We start from the raw sequence: 24,268 nt of genomic DNA on the forward strand, positions 1-24,268 counted from the left end.
GACGACTTAGATATGCGCTTTGCTTGATGACGAAATGAGTTGAATTTGAGCTTTTTGAATTGCCGCAAATACATTTTGCATTTCTAAGCAAAAGAGTGCATTAGTAATTGTGTACAACTATGATATTTGATGAAGGAAAATGTCATTAGATCGATTAAGTATTTGTACAAATATATGTGAAATTCTGTGTGCATTGAATGAAGACGTTAGTCGCGTAAAGTCGTCGTTACGGCTGCCATGAGTAAGTCCACCAAAAAGTTAATTACATTAATTGGTATTGATTAAGAATGACATGCAAGGCTGATGATAGTTAACGAAAGAACATGTATTAAGCTTAATTATGTAAAAATCAAGATCATTTTTGTTGTTGTTTTAAGAATATGAAAACGGCATCTTTTGGTGGTTGAAGTAGACAACAGATAAATATATGGAATTTAAGATCTCAAGATTAAATTGATAGTGTGTACCGAAGAAAAAAAAAGTTTATTAAAAATATTAAAAATTTTTGGTTTTTTTATTTTTTTTTCAATTCTCTTGCGCTCTCATGCAATATGTGTTTACTTGTTGTTGCGATCAATACACAGTAAGTGTACACCATGTTTTAGCGATTTTTTGATTTATATGGTGATTATAGAATTAATTGTATATCATATTTTAGTACACCCATTGACAGTAATAAATCTTTTGAAGGGCGCTTTATAGTAAGCTATAATTTACAGGAGAAAACAACATCAACGATGCAACAGAGACAGCAGCAGTGGCAACAGCAGCCAATCTATATATCCTTTTTTCGATGTTTTTGTACAAAAACTTAACTACCTTGGAGAAATACTCTTGTATGCGCACATATACACACACATCTTTTTGCAGCCCTTTTCATAATTTCGCCTTCTTGTTTAAAAATTGTAGCTCTTCAAGGAAATTTATGAACATATAGACTTATTATATATCCATATGCATGGTATATAAACTCGTCTTACTTCATCTTTCCTTCTTTTTGTTTTTTTTTTTCATTCTATGTAACAACACAACATGAAAATATTCGATTTTCAAGGTTAGATTTAAGCACTACATCAACCGCATATATAATATGAAACTTAAACTTCTCGATACTCTCTTATTGCATTTAGAAATTTTTATAAACAACGGCACGCATTACTCGTTGTTGATAAACATTTTTTTTTTTCTTGTGTTTCTCAATCTTGCCCGAGGGAAATTATTAGTTTGATATCGGAGAGAAAATATATAAGAAGAGATGAGGAAGAGAAGTGCACGAGAAGTCACAAAAAAAAAAAAAAAAACAAAGGAAAAAAAAAGGAAAAAATATACAAAAAATTACAGTTTGTGGACATTCGATATGTGGAGCAATTTTGTGATCAGCCATAATTGTTGCACATAAATCAAGAAGATTATTCGTCTGTTGTACTTCGTTTTATTTTTTTTTTTAAATAATGTAATGTTTAAATTATACGTTTTTCGCATATTTTTTTTTTTGTCTTTAGTAGATTATATGAATCCTCTCATGGGGAAAATCGGGAAAATTAAATAATGACTTGTTAAGAAAATTTGGAAATTCTCAAAGTTTTGAGTTGATTACATCGCTTACCATAGAGCACATACAGTACCTACATAATGGCATACGAGTATGTACGAGTATGCGATATGACCATACGGTCATTTGGACCTGTCGACGAGTTCGTGACTATCATCGCAAATTCTAAGCAGGCCAAATGGATGTGCGTGTTTGATTATTCATACTGGATATTTCATCTGGAGATTCAAAATGGTTTCAAAAAAACTTTTTTTCCAATTAGAAAACCTAATTTATCTCACAAAAGTTTACATCGTCCTTTTCAAAGATCGAAAATTCAAGGTTGAGGAAATTTACTACTAATCAAACTAACAAGTCGATACCTACTACGTCAGAGCAAATTATCCGTTCCTGACCTGGTAGATAGTTTAGAAGAAAGGGAAGAGATTGGTGTAATTGATCTTTGTATGAAGAGTTAATGAAGGATGCAGGTTGCTAAAGTGATTCTACCGGATCGTAAGGAGGAGAGTAAGAAAAATGTCTTCATGTCTTCCTTCAATTTCTCATTTATTGAGAACGTATTTCTGGTCACATTTTTTAATCCTCTTTTGCAATCGAATGCGAACAGTACGTGCCGAATTCCAACTTCATGTCTTTATAAAATATATTCAGGAATTCATATTTCTTGCTTTAACGACGCTGCTTGCACCACTATTGCTTATGGACGCCATAGATTATATCTTAATAGTAATAGCAAAAATGGTTGTGAATAAAGCTTGTTCAACGAAGAGTTGGTATTCTCTAAAGGTCATAATAGCGACATCTATATCCTATTATGCTATGAACTCATTTTGAGTGTGAGTTATGCAGCTGTCGCCTAAAGAAGTCAGTGAAATTAACTTTCTTGGATCGAAATAGTAGGTACATTATATAACATCTCGATAGTTATAATATCAAAAAGGCAAAAAAAATTTAAAAATCATTCATTCGTTCATTTTTTACTTTCCTTAAAAAGCAAAGATTCCCGCTCTCCACACTTATATAATAAATCAATTTCCTTTTCTTATTATTATTATTCCTTTCTTTTTGGTTTTTTTTTACACAAAAACAACTTACCTCTATTTTTAATTTCATTCACGACATTGCGATTGTTTTCATCACAAACACTTGTAACTGCTGTAGTTAGTGTATCCTTAGTATGGCATTCCTCACCGGTCGAGTTAGCATCTTCATCATCCTCATCAACTTCGTCATCCTCCTCGTCGTCATCATCATCTTCACCGGTTTCAACGCCATCGTCCTCATCATCGTCATCGACAACAACAGCAGTAGTAGTATTTGTGGTTGTAGTTAAACTATGTTTAGTTTTTGAAACGCCTGCAGAAGTTTTGGTGGCAGTTGTCTGTTTTGTAGATATTTCTGTTGTTGCTGCTGCGGTTGTTGTTACGACAACATCGTTATGTGACCATAATTTTGAATTACCGTTATTGCTACTGTTCCGTAGAATTGCTGTTGTTGTTGCCGTTGTCGTAACCGTTGTTGGTGTTGGTGTTACCGATATTGACGAAGAAATTGAATTTTTCTCCGTTACGTTAATGTTTGACGATTTATTAAGATTTAAGCCGGTAGGTATGAGACCGGTTGATTGAGTGGACGTTAAGGTGTCCTTGTGATATGAATTGTGACGATTGCGGGCTATATTTGAAGCGGAACATGCATCTGAATTTGTCGACTGCAGTATTGTGGTCGCTTGCGTGCCTGGAAATGTTGCATTTCGTTTATGGCGGCCTTTAGATTTGGGAAAGGCAACCAATATATTCAGCCACCATTTGGATTCCTCAGAACAAGTGCCCTTTACGAAGGTCACATGATCTGGTCCAGTAACAGCAATAGAATTGATATGACCCGTTACATCTTCGGCTGTAGTGACCTCCAAAACTTTAGTCATATCGATACAAGCTTGTGGCACGGTTTCTGGCTGTAATTAAACGATAAATTTATTTATTTTTTTTTTACGTTTTCTTACAAAAATTATATCATAAATGCTAACATAGAAATTTTTGAGGCTAAACTAATTTCATTATGTCTTTCTCGGCTGTTGTAAATAAAGTAAAATATGTTTGTTTTAAATTTTCTGCACAACACACACCACAGCCAGACCAGAGATTGCTGGGATCTGTTTATTTACAATAAACTTAGCCACTATCATATCGACTTGGAAAACAAGTTCTGACGGTGGCAGTAGGGTGCCAATTAGTATTCAATTTCCTACCATTTGTAACCCCCGTGTTTATGGTTTGCATTAAAAAAAAAAAAAAAAAAAAAAAAAAATTAAGAATTACAAAAAAATGAACCATAAAACTGTCCAAGAAAGTGTTACTTTCTCAGAAGGGAGCTTGCTTTTCCAATTCTCTTCTCCCTCTTAATCTTTTTCTTCTTCTTCTTTTGCTTGTCTATCTTCGCTTTCGTCTATAAGCATCGGTGGCAGATATTTTCAAATGTTTAAATCAACGTTGTAAATGTTAATTCAAAGTTGTTATCGGACATATCTAACATTTGTATATAACTGACTATAGAGACCAGAATTGTGACTGTTGTTTAGCTTTAGATATAATTTATGCCTAAAATATCCTTGTTACACTTGGCTATAAACGCGCTGCACAGCTCTATCCAACTGCAATGGCCATCGACTCTGGGCTTAATGTTAAATACGTGTCTACGTGTAGTTTTAATAAAAACCTGTTATGGGTTAATATGTTTTGTTGTTGCCTGCCTATTCGTTTGAACGTTGCGTATATGTTCGAAATTGTTATTGCAACTAATCTTAACAGTCAACCCATTTGCCAGACCACTTTCGATTACTTGTTTTGTGTCGTTGTTGCCGATTCTTTTTAGTGTTTTTTTCTTAATGTTTTTGCTGTTGTGGCCTTTAAATATGTCTGACAGCATCATTGATCGGTCGGTCCATTTGTCATATTGACCAAATTGTTGAATTTTTTTTTCTTCTTTTTTTTTTTTTATAGCATTTTTCAATAAAATCTTGTCGGTGCATACATATAGATGAGGCGCGATGTGTTGTAAATGCGTTTGTTGTTATTGCTTTGTTCCTTTTAGCTTTTAATAAATATTGACATGATTATTTATGTTCATTTAAGATATTTTCTTGTTTTATAGCTTATTTGGTGTTTAAAGACATGTTTTGTAGTTTTTTTTTTTTCTTTTTCTTTTATTAATTTTCCTTTGTTTTTTTTTGTTTTTTTTTATATATTATTTTTGTTTGAAGCTTAATTTGATCTTTAAAAAACACGATTTATAAGGGAATTTTCATTCGAGCTGCCAAAGTGATTGCAACTGTTTGAAGTTTTTTCGTCCCTATTTTCCGAACAACTCTGTCACCTAATGTAAATGTATTTCGGTGCAAATTACATACATCTTAAGGGAAATTTTAAAGAATACACTTTGCGTTTGATAGATCATTTTTTTTAAGGAAGTAGGAGTAGGAGGCATTGGCAGGAATAAGTCCCGTTATAATAATAAGAAATACATCGATTTCTAGAAAGGCTTGGATTTAATGAAAGCGTTTTAGAATTCAGTTAAACCTTCGAAGATTCTCTCTTCCCATTTCAAAACACAAATTTTTCGAGATTGAGAAAAGATGTTAAAAGGAAGGGAAATGAGATTAAATTAAATTCTTCTTAAATACAATAAAAGGTACACTACTTCAAGTCTTTAATTTAAATTTGGTGCTCACCAGTCCAAACACCCTTTGGGTTCATTATACTTATTATTTGGCATTTTTTCTTGAGGATAGATATAGACGAACAAGCTTCAATTTATTCTCATATCATAAAAGAAATGGGCGGAATATCCTAGAGGCATGACTGGTTACATGATATCATGAGAAAAAAAAAGAAATATATATACGTATGTATATATATATATGTAGACCGATTCTGTTAAATGCTTTTTCTGACAAAATTTTGATAAAAGAAAAAATTGCCGAACTTATGAAGCAATCGATGCATATAAAAGCGACGATGTACTTTCGACTGGCCTTAAATTTTAGCTTTGCTTCATAACAAAGTTCTTGTGGTCAAGAAGCCAAGATAAGCTCGATTCCATTCATATTCGTTTCCAACATTTTGTAGAGGAATGGTCTTATAATTACATTTAAATGTGCGCATTTCTTACTAGCAACAGGGGAAAGCAATATTTGGATATATTCGGGCGATATGTTTGTGCCTTGACTTTCAACTTCCGGAGTAAAATGATTTATTAAATATACTCGAATATGGGGTCGTTCTTTCGCTCTGTTTAGTTCGATGTCCCTTGACGATTAAAGGCGGAATTGTTAGGGTTCATCTTCCATTATTTCAGTGAAACTTTAAACTGATATTGTTCTAATTGGTGTAGTAATGAGCCATTCCATCATTTTGAAACTTCACATATGGACATTGATCAGGAGAGTATACATTTATATATTTAATTTCCGTTAGTTTGATTTTTTTCGTTTGGATATTGATTCGATCGGATCGGAATATTGATTTGAAATGATGTAACATTTTCAGTAAAAGATGGATGGGGTATACTAGCTAGTTTTTTTATTATAACAAATGATTTAAGGGATGGATGTTACACGGTAATGGTCAGAAAGAAATGAGGAAAGAAAAACGAGACTAAGAGATAGTCAGTGGCCGCGGCTCCATGAGGGTAAATGTTATGCCTTTTTGTTTGCAATGCCGAGGGAAAACTTTTGTGGACGCGATGCGATCTAACAATTTCTGGCCTACACGAGGAGCTTGAATCGATTTTATCAATCTTGTCTCTCTAGTGATCAATCATCTGTTAAGTATAACAAAAATCATCTGTTAAGAATAAATGCCAAATTTAAACACTTTGTTATTTAGTTTTAATAAACATTAAAAAAAAGGTTTATTCAAGCGTAAAATAAACCCTGGCTTTGTAATATCAATTATTCAAGTATATAAAATAACAGACATGTATTCAAATCAGTTTTATTCTGCATAGAGGGTTTTTATTGGAATGCTTTTGCTTGCTAAGATTAATCCAGAAGTGAAATAGAAAAGAAAATCAACGCTTGGCGTACAGAGTTATATATCTTTCATAATCGACAGATATAATGAAAAATGTAGAAGTAAAAATGAAAAATAAAAAAAGTTATCTATCTTCATATGCTTGTATTTATTGAGAACCCATCGAAATTTGGCATCAACCAGCTCTGTATGTATACGTAGTGAGCTTCATCATCATTTTTTGGTGATAAAACAAATGCCTTATTTAATTTAAATTTTTATTGAACACTAGACGGTGGATGCTGTTGCCCAAAAGTGTAAAGTTATTGAAGAGAAAGGGAAGAACATTGATTGCAGATGGTTCTTTTCGATACGTTATTTCATACATGAAATCTTGTGAAAGCTCGAGAAACAAGAAAATTGATTTAAGGGACACCGTGACGGGTAAAAGCTCAATAATTTCCAAACTTTTTTTAAATCTCTTTGTTTTTATGGGCGAATCGTTTTCTAATAGAAAAAGTTTAACGTCTTATTAAGCACGGTTTGCACCTGAAAGATGAATGATTGAATGAATGATTATAAAGGGGAGAGGATGACAAATTTAATTAATTTATGCTGTCATGCCGGCTAAGAGTTTGTATACTTGATGTGTTTTTAAAACGTAATAGTAATTAAATAACACGACCAACAGCATCAGCTTGAGCGATGCATATTTTCATCATTCCTGACCTATATATTGGATTTGAATGTTTAATGCTTGAACAAAACGCTTTTAAATTAAATTGTCGTAATAAATTCATTTATGTATGCTACTCGAGTCATTTGTGCAGTGAGGCAATTAAAGAATCTGCCTTAAATGAAATAAGAATATAAAAATTTTACATTTTATTAATTTACATGTAAATGTGTCACTCGGTTACTAAAAATGAAATACCCTGTCTAGACATTTAAATTATAATTTATTTCATCTTATGTTTTATAAGAAAAAATGATTTAATATAAATGAAATGATACTAACATGCTCATCCACCGAATATGTGAGTTCACCGTCATCATACAAAACGAACCATCTTCGCTGCCATCTCTGCAAATGAAAGAGATAAGAAAACAGAAGAATACATAAGAATTAATATTAATCTTCTCGTGAAATGTGAAAATGTGTGTTTTTCAACTAATAAAAGAATATACAATAAATACTCTTTTAAAGGCAATTCATACAGGAAAACAGACTTTATATATAAATATATATATGTACATAAGATGTTACCACCAGAGTAACTCGATGCAATACAATGTGGTTTTTTTTGTTTTTTTTTTGTTTATGCAATTTCCGCGTATAGCACTCATCGCCACAGATATCCTAAATAAATATTTATACAATTGACACTTTATTGCGGCAGCAAATATAGGTCATATACAATAGTCTTTTTTTTTTTTTTTTCTTTTTCATTCCAAGTAAAGAGTTCATTATTAAGAATTCCGCAAATAAAATTTCTTTTGGCTGTCAATGATTTTATTATGGTTATTACGTAACAGTAGCTTTGCAAGACAAAAACCATCAAACTTTGTCTGAAACCTATTTACAGTGTTTACAGCACTTAGGAAGGGCTTAAGATAGGCACATCTTCCATTATACGAATTGATTCAAAATCACCTTCTTAATCGACTTAAACTTGTCTGTCCATCTGTCCGTCTTGTTTTCTTGTGTTTAATGTACGGTCCGGTGACGTGTTTCGGCCCAAGTCTTTCGAGCACTTTCCACATAACGGTAAGCTGATGTCGGGTATTTAATGATGGTGAGCCATGATCCACTGTAGTGTTTTTGCCTGTTTTCTTTGTTCTCTTTAAGACAATCGTGCTAATGCATACAGAAAACAAGTAAAAACATCGTAGCCGACCATTAAGTACCCTATACAACTTCGACTAATACACCGAAAATTGATAATTCTTTTCATGCCAAGGCCCACTTGGATTTTGTCGCCATGTAAGAGTTTACATCTGATGAGAACGCCCATGTAAGCGATGAAACGATGCAAAAAAATTTTTTTCTACGGTCAATTTTGTATGCCAAATAGTTACTGTGGAAGAATTTTTCAAAACTTTTCCCTTATTGCCAAAGGAATTATGGTTCATGGAATGAAGTTCAAAAAATTGATCCATGTGGTTCATGTCTGATCTATTTAATTTCTATGTCCAATTATGCTTATCAATCAACTTTCATCAAAAGATATATAAAATTGAATACATTTGCCAAATAACAAAACCCTACTTTTATGACCTGTGGCCCCTTTTTTAATGACAATCCTTATACGAAGTGGAATCCAAAAAATAATCCAACTCAAATTCAATTACTTGAATTACTATTAATTCAAGCAGTTATGTCAACTTTCGCCATAAATATTCACCGTAAGAAAATTGAGTTTTGAAAATAACGGTTGTGTGGAAGCGGGTTCAAAAATTGGGTTAGCCTATTCAAATTTTTCACATCAGTTTATAATTCTGAAATACTATACTTCCAATTTTAAAAATGTTATTTTTTTTCTTATGATGCATTTTCAAAATCCCATCCATTCCAATAGATTTGGCCTTTGGACCGAAGGATGTGAGTGCACCAAATCTCCTCAGAATATTTAAATAAATTACGATATGCAAGCTAAACACAAAAAGAGATGGGCGGAGATCGGATGGACAGACGGACGGACAAGCTTAGATTGGCATAATAAAATGTCGTAAGCCCTTCGGAGTGTTACACACATTTACGCAAATTTAATGTATCTAGCATCAGAAGTGCTGTAGCGTACAGTACGTGGTGGAAGATTTTCGAGGATCGTCACAATTAAAAGCAAACATAGACTGTTTACGTAATTATTTATATATATCTGGCGACTGCGAAGCTTCGTTCTTTTTTTTCAGCAAAATTCAAATCCAGTTATATTTGAATTAAATCACATTTGTCCCATTTAGGTCAGTCTGACACGTCGCTAATCGCGTAGGGTGAACGAAATTATCTGAGCAGATTGGAGCGACACATAACGCACTGTTCTTTTTCAATCTTAAGAAACGCGAATACAAACTCTTTCCTGATATCAATCCCGGCTATACTGCCTTTTGTGTACCATAATCATTTTTCATTTCTTCGAAAATATTCTTGATTTGACTTCGTTTCGCTACCTAAACGATATGCGCGCTGCTGATTTTGACACATCACATTCTTCCCACACACTACGAATTTTTGCACAAGACTGTTCAGCGTTGTGAAATATATCATATTTTTTCAGAATTTTGGATAATTTTCAAAACACAATTACTTTCAATTAAATTAACAAATATCACAATGTTTTTTTTAATTATCCACGGTATGTTACTCTACATTCGCGCAATAAGAGGGCATAATAGAGTTAACGGTGACCGTGACCGGACAGTGCCGTGAATAAGTAAACATTTATAGACGAGAAGAGGAAAGGTTTCCAAACATAATTAAGCGTAACACAATTGCAATAAATACAAAGCAAAAATAATTAAGAACGATAAAACTGTCAAGACAATAAAAAAAGTTTAATAATAAACTTCGGAAACACTAACACTACGGTTAATTATAACATAAAGATAAAAGTGATCTACACTTTTGGTAGTTTCCTATACAAACTATTGCTTTCGCAACTGATCAAATTTTAATGCAAAACGAGTACCGACAGCGCTAAAATTAATCCAAATTTCCTTTCTTCGTTAAAGGTACTAAAAGGATTCGTCTTAAATCCGATTTACAGATCCGTGAAGCATATTTCATCCATGTCTAGTGAGTAGGAATATCGGGTTTAAGTTAGGTGCAAAATCTGGATGACTTCTCACAAACGTGACCACCCTTAAGCATTCATAACGTTGCACGCTACCTTTCATTCTATTGTCTTAAAGGGATTGCCTTAAGGGGCGGACGCGCGTCCTCAAAAGTGCAGTGGGATGGCTCGAATTGAAGATGAAGATACATTTTAATAATTTAGCCCGTCAAGAGGTAATAAGGACAGTGCCCTTTTGAACGTGTAGGCAATGTTGGCATATAAAACCTCTGCATCCAAAATGGCGGATGGCAGACAGGTAAACAAGCCAACCGAGCTACTCTCTAATAAGTCAACATTGTACGCTGTCCTCGGGCAGTGTTGCCGTGTCTTCTAGCAAACCTGAGCATCATATGTTGCACAGGCACCCAAGAGTCTATGGTTCATGAAGCAAACGGCCTGTCTTGATCCCAGTTAGACCTAAGAATCCGGCTGCTCGGCGAGTTCCGTTAACTTCGGCCGAATCATGTTAAATTGTTATACAATTTCTTTGTTTAGCAATAGCTTTTCTTTTACCTACTTATACAAAACTCTCCAGCTAACCGATTGCACATTCTCAGTTCTATAATAAAATTAAGTTGGTTGAAACAGTACGATTAAAACTGATTGAACATACCGTCGCGCCGATGATAGCGTACGTTATAATGATTCATTTACTTTGGAATACGTTGAGAAGGTAGGTTAAACGCGAAGTAAGTGACGAAGAGTATTCTCCTTATCGGATCATAATTCGTCCGAGATTTAACACAATACCTGAACTGGGTTATGTATGCTCAGAAATTGTTTCTTTGATTACTTTTCAATGCGTACTTTTTGTTGGCCTAAATGCGTACAAAAAACTAGACATAATAGTGTGCTTATATAAAAATTGCAATAATTCAAACTTTCAACAAAAGGCTCAACCCTTGTAATGGTAATTCTATTCAGCTAGAAGGCGTTGGTTGTAATTTTATACAATTACCATTGCGCCAGTCATTCGCAGAGACATCCTTGTGCTTGTCTAAAGAAATTATATATCATTTTGAAAAATAACAACAATAACAACGAGGCAAAAACACTTGGAAACATTAAATCAGTGTGAAAAAAAGCTCTTGGTTATTACAACTCATTCTTCGCAGTGAGTGTGGGAGATTGCAAAGAATCAGCTTATATATATATATATATACCTCTCTATTTTTCGTTATATTTTTCCAAAGATGTTTACTAAGGCATTATTATCTGCGTATAAAAGAAACCCAGCCAAAGGAGTTTTATGCAAATTGGCTTAAAGAAAATTTTTAATAATTGAATTTGTTTTTGAAACCATTTCGGTTTAAGAGACTATTTAAAATTTGTTTAAGAGTTTATTTAAGTAAATGCTTAAATTTCTTCGTTTGTTTAAGTCAGTACTTGCTCGAGAGAAGGTCGAGCTAAAGCGAAATCAAGCGATGAAATATCCGTAACCAATTTTTCTTCTTCATGTTAGTTCACATTGGTTTTTACAGCAATATTATGCTCAGAGTTGATTTTCAGTTTTCAAATCGAGTGACTTACCATAATTAGTTAATTTCTTATTAATAATCAATGGTGGACGCAGCTTGACCACATTTGAAAGGCTACGTTTTAAGCTATCATCAATCTTATAATGGGAAATGCATATCTTCCTCTGTTTCTTGTAGTTACACATCCAAGCCTCATGTAAGCAGGCTAATCGGATAGAAGGGTTACGTGCGTGTTAGTAATGGGAAATTATAAAAAGATCTTATAGATGGCTGAAAAAGCAACAAAACGACGGCCAAGAAAGGAAATTAAATATGTACAAATAGTTTGAAAGGAAATCAAACGAGCTCTGGAAAACCAAGCATCGAAGAGTCTTAGATTGAGATCTCAAAATTTCTTAGTTTAATTTTCCATTCTATACGTGGTCAAAACTAAATTTTCATTAGCATCTGCACCTTAAGGTAAATTCGAGTTTGCTCTATCCACCCCCAAAGGATTCGCGTAATCTTCATTGGCAAGCTATTTTGGGAGCAGTACATCGAAGTCACATCAGTAAAAGCTTTCAGCTATAAAAAAGATTTTTTGTTCAGTTCGGGATTGTACTTTCATGATAGAACTTCAGCTTTTAAAAAATGCTTATAGTGCGCATACAACATTTCAAAAAAAAAAACAAAAGCAGACTAAATTCGATTTTTTCTAACTGCCGAGAGCCTAGGCTCGGTGTAGAGTTGCATAGTAAGCGAGTGTCTGACCCAAAGACAGACAGAGGTTAAAGATAGTGCCTCGCCCTCACGTGGGGGGGGGGAGATATCCTCATATACGTATCTCCACTGAAACTCGATGTTTTCCTCGGGACGTTGAGTGTGCGTTCCCACACTCCGTGTGACATCGGGCATCGTGGGGTTACTCCTTCACGGCAGGTATCCACGTTAAGCACCTAGAGACATCTTCTCTTGTCTTGGAAATATCGAAAGCTTACATATACATCTACACAAGTGATTTTAAGGTTTTCCTGTGGGATTCGCAAAGGTTGGGCGTTAAAATTTGGATACCTTATATATTGAGTCTATTTTATGAGGAATTCTATCTTTTTAGAGTCACTGGTGGAGGCATTCTTTTAATATTTGTTTATTTTTAAAATATGCATATTTTTAGTACAATTGAAAGTGTCAGCTTTAACGAGCAGATAAGGCAACATATTCATTACCAAACTGTATACGTGAGCGTTTTTATCGGAAATCGTGTTCTAACTTCAAACAAATGCTTAAATAAATTCATTTTTCAAGCCTTTCTCAACTTAGATAATAGTAGAAAAATATGTAAGACAGCTGACGAATGGTTTAAGCTATAATTTTGAAAATTAGCAAAGTTATTGGGGATGATAAAAGGGAGGTCGAATCTTTATCCTCTCGTTCTTGTGAAATTCAACATATGCCCTATCGAAAATGTGCATTTGTTTGCCACTCTGCATGGGTTGTTGTACAAGCTGTAACCAAAGTGTAATTATAAAAAAACGTTATATTGTGAGTGCATGCATTAATCTTCAACTGCGAAAATTACGCACTTACAACACCGTGTAGGTTAATATTTAACGTGGGATCCAAACGACAGTGGGATACCCATCTCGTAACAAGAACCTGACGATAAAGCGAAACTTTGTGCACTAAAACAAAATTTTAGTTTAGGATTTTGGTGGAAAATTACCCGAGTGTCGTCAAGAGAGAAAATCGAACTGAGTCAATGACTGGATCGTTACGTGATTATTTACTTACAATATTCAAATTTATTGAAATATCTAAAAACATTCGCCATCATGGCGCATAAAATTTATTTCCGATCGTGTTCTTTCTATTGTATTCGATTTTCAAAGTTAAGCGATAGTAGACTCACGTTTGATCTATGCATCCTTAGAAGATCACCTGTGTGATCCCTTTCAAAATATCGTTATGTAGGGTGATCGATTTTTCCAATGATGGATAAGCGCAATGACTTATTTGTGTACTCACCGGTGTACACAAATTCATGCCTGAATGTTTCTTTTTTTTTTTTATAAATATAGTTTTAAATTACTTCATAAGGTAATAATGGTAAGTGCTGATGTACTTTTGTATTACACTTTTCGTTTCTTTATTAATTTTTTTCATAGGCACTTCCTGAAGGCATGGAGTTGTATTACATTTATTATTCCCTTTGTAACAATCAGAAATATCGCAGATTTTTGCAAAATGCAACTCCTCAAGATCGATGATGATTTTTAAATTCCCTTCTGTGTTGTTGTACTTCAAATCTCAAAAATTTCCATATTCAAAACTGCACATGTTGTCTTACAACTGCTTTTACACGAACCAAATTTGGATCAAAAAAAAAAAAAAAAAATCAATTTTAAGGACGGACATTAAGAGCTGTCTGCCATGGTAAACTTTCTATAGATAATTAAAAACTATCCCAGTATTAAACTTTATATAGAATATTTATAAATAATCATGATAGGCATGTTTAAGTGTCCGCAATTAGGGAAAGAAACGAAGTGATTTTCTTTCAGTTTGATAGGAAAATTTCTTCGGATGGCTTTGAAATGAGAAACCATAGCTCAGCCACCATAACGCTCCCAAAACGATGGGTATTTAAGATTCGTCTTAATATGGATCTGATTTCGCACTATTAAGTGTGCCTGTGTATGTGTGCGCTTTTTTATGATTTTTTTTATAGTTTTCTTATGAAACCGCAAAATGCATTTCATAATGCATTTGATGGACGTGTGTACATACATGGAGGCATGTTGTTACTGCTGTTGATTTATGTATTTATAGAAAGTTAAATAGAGAGTAATAGACGAATAGGTAGATATATATAAGAGTACAGAAACTCAAATTGCATTTCCTATAAAAATATATATAATATATGCATATCTGGTGTGCATTTTGTTGCACACTTTTATGTATATTTTATGACTTAAGCGAAATAGAAGCAGAAAAGAAAATTACAACAAAATAGAAATAAAGTTTTAAAAAAAAACGTATAGAAAATAAAGGCTGCTATACACTTATATATATATATATATATATATAGTTGTAAATAGAAATCATAGTAAATGAGAATTGGAACAGAAATAGAATAAAATATTGCAAGTAAACAACAAATAATATTTGGAAACAAAATTCAAGCAATTAACTCTAATTTTATGTACTCGCAGAGAATGGTTTCACAACACCTCACTATACACTAAGTTCATCAAAAAGTTCTCGTATTAACAATAAAAGGCTAAGAATTCACAAGTCAAACTACATTCATTTTTTACTATATTCATACATTTAAATTTAATTAAAAATTAAAAATTCTGGTTTGAAAATAAATGCAATGCAGAGGATGCCAGACTGGAAGTCATCCCCATTTTCGGATAGATCGTACAGTACAATGATTTCAGTAAACCCTTCGATTTAATTAGTCATAAACTATTGATATTCAAACCATAGGTTGCTGGCTTTCCTTCATCTCCTTATCGAAATGGATGAGCTTTTATCTTCATAATAAATCATTCAACAATAGATAAGAATCGCGACTAGCAAGACGGGCGGATTCAAATTTCAATACGGTAGACTTTACTTTACTCGGTTTGCTTTTGGTCGTAGGGAGTGTTTAGTCCGTAAACGCATAACGTTTAGCCGGTTGGCACAAAAATTCACTACGGTGCAATCAAATTCCTTTCTGCACTTCTTATTCTTCCTCGCCGTTACCGTGTTACAGAAATGAGAAACACCCCCAGTGGTTTGTCATTAAAAAAAAAAAAAAGGAAAAAATTCAAAGTTATTTTTCGTTCCATCACCGCTGAAGATTATCGTCATTCATGAAGTGCTCTTCAAGGCAGCAATATAAGACACCTTCGGTTTATTTCTCTTCGGTAATTAAGTTGAACTATACCTTAATACACGCTGATGATGTTGGACAGTTTTTCTCCTTTAGCTTGGAATTGCACTTTTATCTCCTACAAATCGATTTAAACACAGAGCTCATTACATTTTATGAAATTAAATGTGAGAAAATGCTAAAAGTTTCTCAAAGAAAAATTCGTTCACTTCTGAGAGTTCCATAGAATTGAACATTCGCTCATTGATTTAGAGATTTTCTTTAATCTGCCATTTCAGGTCACCATAAATAAATACTGCATGGTTGCCCAAGGCTAGCCTTTATTAAACTGTGATCCATATGTGCAAAAAATGTATATATGAGTTTAATGAGACTTATCTTGGAATATACCTCTATTGTAAGGTCTCCTTTCTATATGGATTGAATAGAATCCTTTTAAAAGCAATTTCTGTTCTTTTGTCCTAAGGAGTTAGGGTTGAAACCCTTTCGTCTCTTTGCCTGCTAATCAAATTAGTTCGCCCTTGTTAGCCTTATAGTCACTAGAAGAACGTAGATTTATTGTCGGTGTTTCTTTTTTGATGAATGGAACTAACCGACATTGCCAGATGAGGCAAACTTCAACATTCCTCTAACTGTTTTTATAGGAAATTGTCTTTCGAAAAGCTCAGCCAATGTAGATTTAACAGCTAGCTTTTTCAACCCACTTAGGATGCTTTATAAACATAGTAATGACGGCTATAGATAATACATTGCGATCTAATTAATCTTAATATTGGGACTCTTTAAATTATTTCGAATCAGCTCTTTTTTAATACGGAGGATGCTTTAGCTTATGTAATATTTGAAATGGCTTTTAATCTCTGAAACTTTGTATTGTTCGCCGATTAAACTGAATAAGTTTCACTATTGCCAGTTGGCAAGCTTTTGAACGTTTACAATGGTTTTAGGGTTCACTTTTAACTCGTATATCTGCCTCTGCACTAGACGTGTACATGCTTTTTCCCCTTTTTCTGTACCTTGAATTTTATTCTTTTTGTTTGTTGCGCACACTTGTGTCATAATATTTAATATCAGACTTATTTGTAAAACTCAGCGTAATCAAGCAGCATTTCGTGTGTAAATAAATAAAAAAAAAAACATGAGAATGAGGTTTAAAGACCACTAACAATTTATTTTGGAACATTTACATTTAATTGATTCAAAGAGGTTACTGTTTTACCGTTTTAAAGGCAATGCAAGATTTTCTATATTTTACTACGACTTGTTTTGGCAAATTTCACGATCGTCTGTCGCAACTTTGATTAGTGATTTTATAAAATGCGAAAAGATGTTAATAGCGTGGACTGGTTGTTTGGTCGTAAAATAACTCATTTCTTAGCTTAAATGGCGTTTAATTGGACAATCACGTTTTCCTTTCTACGTTTCAACTTGGTTTGAACACCCAAATATTCTACATTTTGTAAACAGTATATGCATTTACATTTATTTGCTATAAAACTGTAAAAATACATTTAATTGAATATAGAATAAATATCGTAGACGTGAAGTGAGGATTATTGTGATGCGAAAATCAATATTGCATAAGCAACTACGTGTAGGCGAACAAAAAATCTACAAAGCACTCGTAAGCATTTCATTCAATAGGTAGCATGGAACTTTTGCCTAGATTCATTTCGTCCTATTTAGTTCATAGTGTAAAAAAAAAAAAATCGGAAATGCAACCCACAATAGATGTTAAAAATCATAAACAGCGTTGGGTCCAAGATTGTAGCATGACGACTGCTATATCTAACAAATATTTTCCTCACATTTATTTATTTATTCATTTTTCAATCCGACCACTTACATATCAGCTGAATAAGGCTACTAATTAATAATTAAACAAACAACAATAACGCAATATTCAATGCCGCAAAACGTAACCCCAAGTTGCTATAAACACAGGTTTCTATGAAATTAAACAAAACCACCAAGTAAGCACCATCCTGGCTCGTTATACCGTGTTTTGAGGCTTTATCAACACAATGTTTACTAATAGACCATTTACCCATTTATTGATTCCTGTCATCATTAAGATGTTTACACAGCCAGCTTCAGCCAACAAGGCCAAAATGTAAAGCAAAATAGACTACCTCCTTCAAAAAAGAATGGCAACAGATGCTAGAGGCGTGAGTAACTTCCCTTCTTTCTATCAACAAAATTATATTAATTTACCAGCTGATTATGAGATATTCAACCTTTTTGCTATAGGTCTTATTGATTGGTGTGGATTTTGCTCCAATGCCGCCTTTAAAACGTTGTCCTCGAAGTCGGAAGGTCATATCTCCAGAATGTAACTTTGAAAACCAATTTTTAACTGCCGGGTCAGCTATCAGCTCTTCATCGTATACGCTGCATATTTTTCAAGCTGTCGCTTTAGTGCTATCGCTTTGTTTAAATTCCCAAAGCATGACACGTCGAATATGCACTTTTTGACTCTCGATTTCAGAGGTTAAGAAAAGCAATTGAATGTAACATGTAGCACATAAAACAGTTGAGGGAAAACCTCATCTGTATAATGCAAGGCAAAGCTCGTTTCTAGATTCTAACTGCCTGCATCGTAAGTTATTTATGACTCGACCTAATATATTAAAGTTGATGCGGATTGAGTAATAAACAGTTTTAAAAGTTAAAAAGCTGCTGCCAGCATGCGGCAGGAGAAATGTCCAGCGCTATTAACGATTATTAAAAAGCTTTGTGGTTTATTGCTTTGTTAAGGCACTTTTTATTTGAAGTTGCTGAAATTGCGCAAGTATTTTCGAAAATTATCGAATAATTTCCATATGTTCGATGCAATTATCATATAGAAATATATCAAAGATTATATAATCTTGCGTACTTGCGTAGACGGCGTTTAAATAATCTGCAGCTAGGATGGAAAAACATCATTATATCGTTTAATGGCAATATACCTAAGAAGGGCATATGTTTAAAAGGGAGGTATTTTTAAAAGAGAGATGCAGTTATGTGAAATACTTTACGACTGCGCAACTAACTTGCTATGATGGACACAGGATGATAATTATTTTATGAAAGTCAGTTTTATAAAATGTTGTTTTATTTATTTTTTATTTTTTTATATAGACTTGGGTTTTATGATTTTCCAGCTGCTATAGAATATTGCGCTGATCCGATCTCACGTCAAAGAGAACGAAAATTAATATCATTCTTGCTCCTTTTTTGGTTTTCCTTTTTGTTTTGCCATTTAATCTTGATTTTTCTGTAGAAATTTCAGCACTTCATTTATATTATATGATAAAAAAGTGAAGAAATCAAAGTAGCAGCAGCAGCAGCAGCTTTCTGGCTTTTAGTTGTGGTTGAATGTTGTTTTAGTTATTTGGTTTGTTGTTGCTATTGTTGTTGTTGTTGTTGTTGTTTTACTTCTATAAAGAGACTACAAAATTGAAATTTTTTGTGCGTCATACCATGAAAGCCTTTTATGAGGTAATGCAGACACGATTAGAAAGAGAGAGCGCTTAGGTATGTGTGTCTCTGTGTATGGGTACGTGGAAGTGGATAAATTAAAAAGGGGGCACCCTGTCAAGTTACAAAACGCTTTATGTTGCACGCAATATAGTACCAAGACCATGGAACCATAGCTGACATGTCCGCCAAATATGGTGTTGGCCGATACAACATACAACTGCCTAGCAGTAAAGTATGCCTTCCTGAACATCTAAGTGCATACAAACTTACATAGAGCACAACTCTTGTGGAAAATCTGTCTGATGAATTGGTCGCTTACATGGAACGTTGAACATTCTTTCATAAATCTCGCTGCGAACTACAAGAAAAGCAAAGCAAAACAAAAACAAAAACAAAACAAAAATACTAACAAACTCTCTCGTAAAAACTGCCATTTGCCCATTTTTATTATTACAACACATAAACACACACACATACACACAAACATATATATATATATATATATATATTTATATATATGAACAATATATAAAATGACTTAAATATGTTAAAAGTTCAATAAACTTTGCTACGAATTACTAAAGCTGATGCTGATATTGTTGTTGATGCGGCCCGTTGTTGTACGAAATATATTGTATGTATTTTCACATTTTTCGCCAGATGAAATTCTTGCTTTCTTTCCTTTCTTGCTTGAATGCAAAACTATTTTTAAACAATCTTTGTAGATGAATATACATATACATAAATACATACATACATACATAGGTACATGTATGTAGACACTCACACGTGTATAATCCTGAATAAGTTTTTGTATAGAAGCAAAGCAAACTGGCAGTCAACGCAGGCCACAACAAGCATTGTGGAATTCCCTTACAAATACTTGAACGATATAAAAGGCAGACAGACGAACACACGGACAGACAATTTTTTTGGCATGCTTTCAATTTTCTCTCTCTTTTCGTGGACACTTTTATTTACGTTTATATATCCACATGCACTCGAACGCTCTTTTACGTACGCCTTACATCTTCTAACACAAATTAGAAAATGCAATTAAGCAAAAATGACATTAAAAAAAAAAAAAAAAAAAAAACAACAACCTAATGTCATCAGCTAAAATCACATTTTACAATTTTTGCGAAATTCCTTATAATATACAATACGTCGTTCATACAAATTTATAAGGCGTTCACGCGGCTTCTTAGGCCCCCGTACAACTTTTATATATGCGGCATAAACATATATATGAGAGAAGTTCAAAAATCGATTAGTCACTGTTACCGAACCATGCAATTGTCAAAGATTATTTTTCACATAATATAGCCAACGTTCATTTTTATACATTACACACAGCTGCACAATATTTTTCTTTTCCTTCCCGCTCTTTTTCATTTGTGTTTTGTTTTGCTAGCGCTTAAAAAACGAAAAAAAAAAAAAAATAAATAAATAAATAACGAGGAAAAAACAGATCTAGCGGTTCATATATAAGCTTCGCATCTTCTATGCGAGAGCGAAAAAAAAATCGAGGCAATTTACTATTACCTGAACTTTTGATTAATTAACTGTTTAATAGTTTGCCAGAATTTGCCGGTTCGAGTAATATATTTGTGTAGGGGTTTGTGCACATTACGTGAGTACCGCGTGTGTGTATGTTTTTCGTAGTTTTCAAATTATGCAATTTTTTAATAAAAATTTAAGATTGATGAGCGCTGCGTGAAGAAAAATAGGAAATTGTGCTAACTAATATAGAAATAAACGCTAATGCGCACTAACAAAAAAAAAAAAAAAAAAACAAAAAGGTGTACCCACCTTTAGGAAGAATTTTGGCAAATCCGCAATCTCTTGCTTTCTTTTTTACCTCTTATGTATGTATAGAGCTTTGAAATGCTTATTATTACATTAATGCCAAGCCCGCCCGGGTCAAAAGAAGGCAATATTTCTTACATACACGATGTGATGTGATTTTCACTTCACCAATTTTGATATAAAACGTATTTGACATATTTTTCAATGTTCTGTAGCGTAGAACTTTATTTTTAAACACATTTTTTTAAACCACAAAAAATGCTAACAGAAATTCTTCCCTTTTGATCGAGTTCTTTGCGTGGACGTCATGATTCAGCCGTGGCAACCGAACTTTCACAAACGTTCGCCAATCGCTTACTTATGCATTATGTCAAGTCATAGAAAGCTTCTGTAACTTTTCCAATTTCTCCAAATGACGGCAGACTGTTGTTTGCGATGCTTTCAATTTTCTTGCAGTATCTCTTGTTTATTGACGTGGATGTTTTTTTAAAAGGTCGCCGCCAAGACCCGAAGTCGTATCTCCAGAACGCAGTTTGGAAAATCAGTTTCTAAATGGCTGCTCACGTAATACATCTTTACCGTACAAGCTGCATATTGTTCCAGCTATCAAGAATTAAACAATTCCCAAAGCATCACATGGCCGAAAATTAGTTCGTCACTCTATTGTAAGCGTTGTGAACAACAGTTAATGAAACCAAAAATTCGTTTGTCTTTTTAGCTTATAGTAGATTGACATAATCGAAAGCTGTCCATGACTCGAGGCAAAATTTAAATTTAACAGTGATCTTTTGAACGATGCTCTGTTATGAGTAATAGTGTATATTATTTTAGGCAGGACAATTTTCAAAGTCCCATAAAAAATATCCCAAAGTAGCACTGAACATTATCTGGATTGAAAAGATGATTGATTCAGGATTGATTTAGTCACTGAATAAACTTTTGTTTTTTTAATCTCATATTTGAAAAAAATTTTTCAAACCATGTATTATATAATTAACATAAAGACAAGTTTTGTTTATAATACTTTTTGATTTTTAAATCCTTTCCCGACTTCGTTTAACAGACCCCTGCTCATTGTTATCCATGCCTCCGCTAAAATTTTTAGATTGTGTCTTTGCTAATTCTATATGTGCAGCCTATTATTATTATTCATTTAGGCAGAGGAATAAATTCTAATTCATCTAAGGCTATCGGTTTTATTGAAAACTCTACCCCACCTACATACCTACATACTTGTGCACGCAGTCACACAAAATGGACTGTAACAAAATTTATTTTCAATCCTTCAGTTTACCTCAAAAAAAAGGTTATATAAAAAAAAAAAAAGAAAAACAATACGGACGAAATTTGCATTGATTCTAATCAAAAAGAATTATTGGAAAGCGAATCTATACTTGTGTGACAATGCATTTTGATGTGAATGCTCAGATAACCGCTATGAAGCTGAGAGTATATGAAATATACGAAGAGATCTCAACAAGGAAAACGTAACAAAAATTCCGAAATATTCCGAGTTCTGAAAGAGAAAGTAATATAAACGCGACAAACCCATGGAAACATTGGTTTATGGTACAGTTTGCCAAAAATTGCAAGATTGCTACACTTCATGAGGACTGCTATTGCATATCGTTCTAAAGATTTTTCAGTCTCAACCGCGTAAAGCAATGTACAGGGAGTCGCAACAATTGAATTCCCGAAAGTTGTTTAAATGTTTTTCTTTTGTATACCGAAAAGCTAAAAAACGAATCCTTTTATTACATTAAAAAGAACATATGTCTTTTCCTCTTTCGAAAACAAACACCTTCATTACTATCCACATAAAAAGGACTTAAAACTACTGCAGGCACAAAAATGTAAAACCGTCGCACACTTAAACGTCAAACCAATTATGAAAAGCTTTTGCAATGAAAGAAGAAAATCATCGTGTTATCGGGCTTGCTTTGACTATTTGAAAAGCCATCATTCGTAAACAATGCATGTTGTTTTTATGCAGAACACAAACAACTCCTTTTCGATTGTTTAATTTAATCTGATTGATTATAGTCTCGGATTACATATTCAAATTGATGCATAATTTTTGAACAAGTGTTATCGTGCACTTGTTTATTGTGTAACATGCAGACATTTGCATGCTGCCATACACATATACAACTGCCATTGTCAACATACAAGCGTAGTTTCTGATAAAAGAGTTTGTGTCATTTGCAAAAAGTTTTAATCCCTAAACAGCGCCTCACAAAATTACAAGTTATTTCGATCATTTGTTTGCGAGTCAAAGCGATTCTGTTGATGCTGCGTATGTTTATATTCGATTAACCCTTAAATGCATAGCGAACTATAAATGTTAAAAAACCTCATAGCTCTATATGTATGTAACAACCTTTGAAGTGTTTTTTTTTTTTTTTTTATTTCATCAGCTATCTATTTTATCGTTTCCGAACTCAACTGGAATCTTTGACAGTTTATTTCTTTATCTGTGGCGCGCTGTCTGAGTACAAAATAAAAATTCAAGGATTTAAACGTTAAAACATAGCACTGTTTAGTTTGAAAAGTATTAAAGCAATTTTTCTATGTTGAACGCAACTTTTCGCCTGTGATCTACTAATTTTAAATGTGGACGTACGGACGCCAATGATGGTGAACATGCGAGATGCGCAATCCGGTGATTATGCTAAAAGGCATAGAAAAAACAATTGTTTAGAATTACTTTCCGTAATCGAAAAGTAAAGTTGAAGTAGATAACTGACATCCTAACGGTACCAAAGAGGCAGTTTACAGTAACTGAAAGCCGTTTTTCAAACGTACGCCCCGTTAATTTACACAAATTATTACTTATTCGAAGGCGTGGAAAAATTGCATGAAATCAAGTTCGAATTGTTGCCCTACGCATCACCTTCTCCACATCTGACACTCAGCGAAAATTGTCTACTTGCATATCTCTACATGATGCTAGAGAGGGAAATATTTGGCGAGAAGATCTTAACAAATCATTCCATAAGAAAGCATCGAAATGTTAGAGAAGCTGCAAGAACCGATTGTGTAGCTTTTCAAGCAAATTCTGTTAATGAGTAAAACTCGAATTTTACAAAAAAAAAAGAAAAAAACGAAATGTGTGTCTTTTTTACTTAATCTTAGCGATGTATTATTAACCGCTCCGGATGTATTAGATTTATGCAACTGCGCCTATTAAATACATTCGCTATTGACCGACATATATATATATATATTTATATATAGATACATATGAACATGCA

The 24,268-nt window shown here is 33.4% G+C and overlaps 1 protein-coding gene across 3 annotated transcripts in view; it reads right to left on the reverse strand.

Annotated features, from left to right (window-relative positions):
• The window catches only part of LOC119633100 (protein outspread), a 150,063-nt gene that overhangs the window by 28,446 nt on the left and 97,349 nt on the right, over positions 1 to 24,268 (reverse strand). For all 3 annotated transcript variants that reach the window (XM_038026336.1, XM_038026335.1, XM_038026337.1), the window contains exons 4-5: positions 7,583 to 7,648; positions 2,648 to 3,509 (exon numbers count right to left, since the gene is read on the reverse strand). In XM_038026336.1, coding sequence (XP_037882264.1) covers positions 2,648 to 3,509; positions 7,583 to 7,648 — 928 coding nt within the window. The remainder of the gene's footprint in view (positions 1 to 2,647; positions 3,510 to 7,582; positions 7,649 to 24,268) is intronic.

The sequence above is a fragment of the Glossina fuscipes genome, unplaced genomic scaffold, assembly GCF_014805625.2.
Source record: "Glossina fuscipes isolate IAEA_lab_2018 unplaced genomic scaffold, Yale_Gfus_2 2, whole genome shotgun sequence".
Classification (NCBI taxonomy): domain Eukaryota; kingdom Metazoa; phylum Arthropoda; class Insecta; order Diptera; family Glossinidae; genus Glossina; species Glossina fuscipes.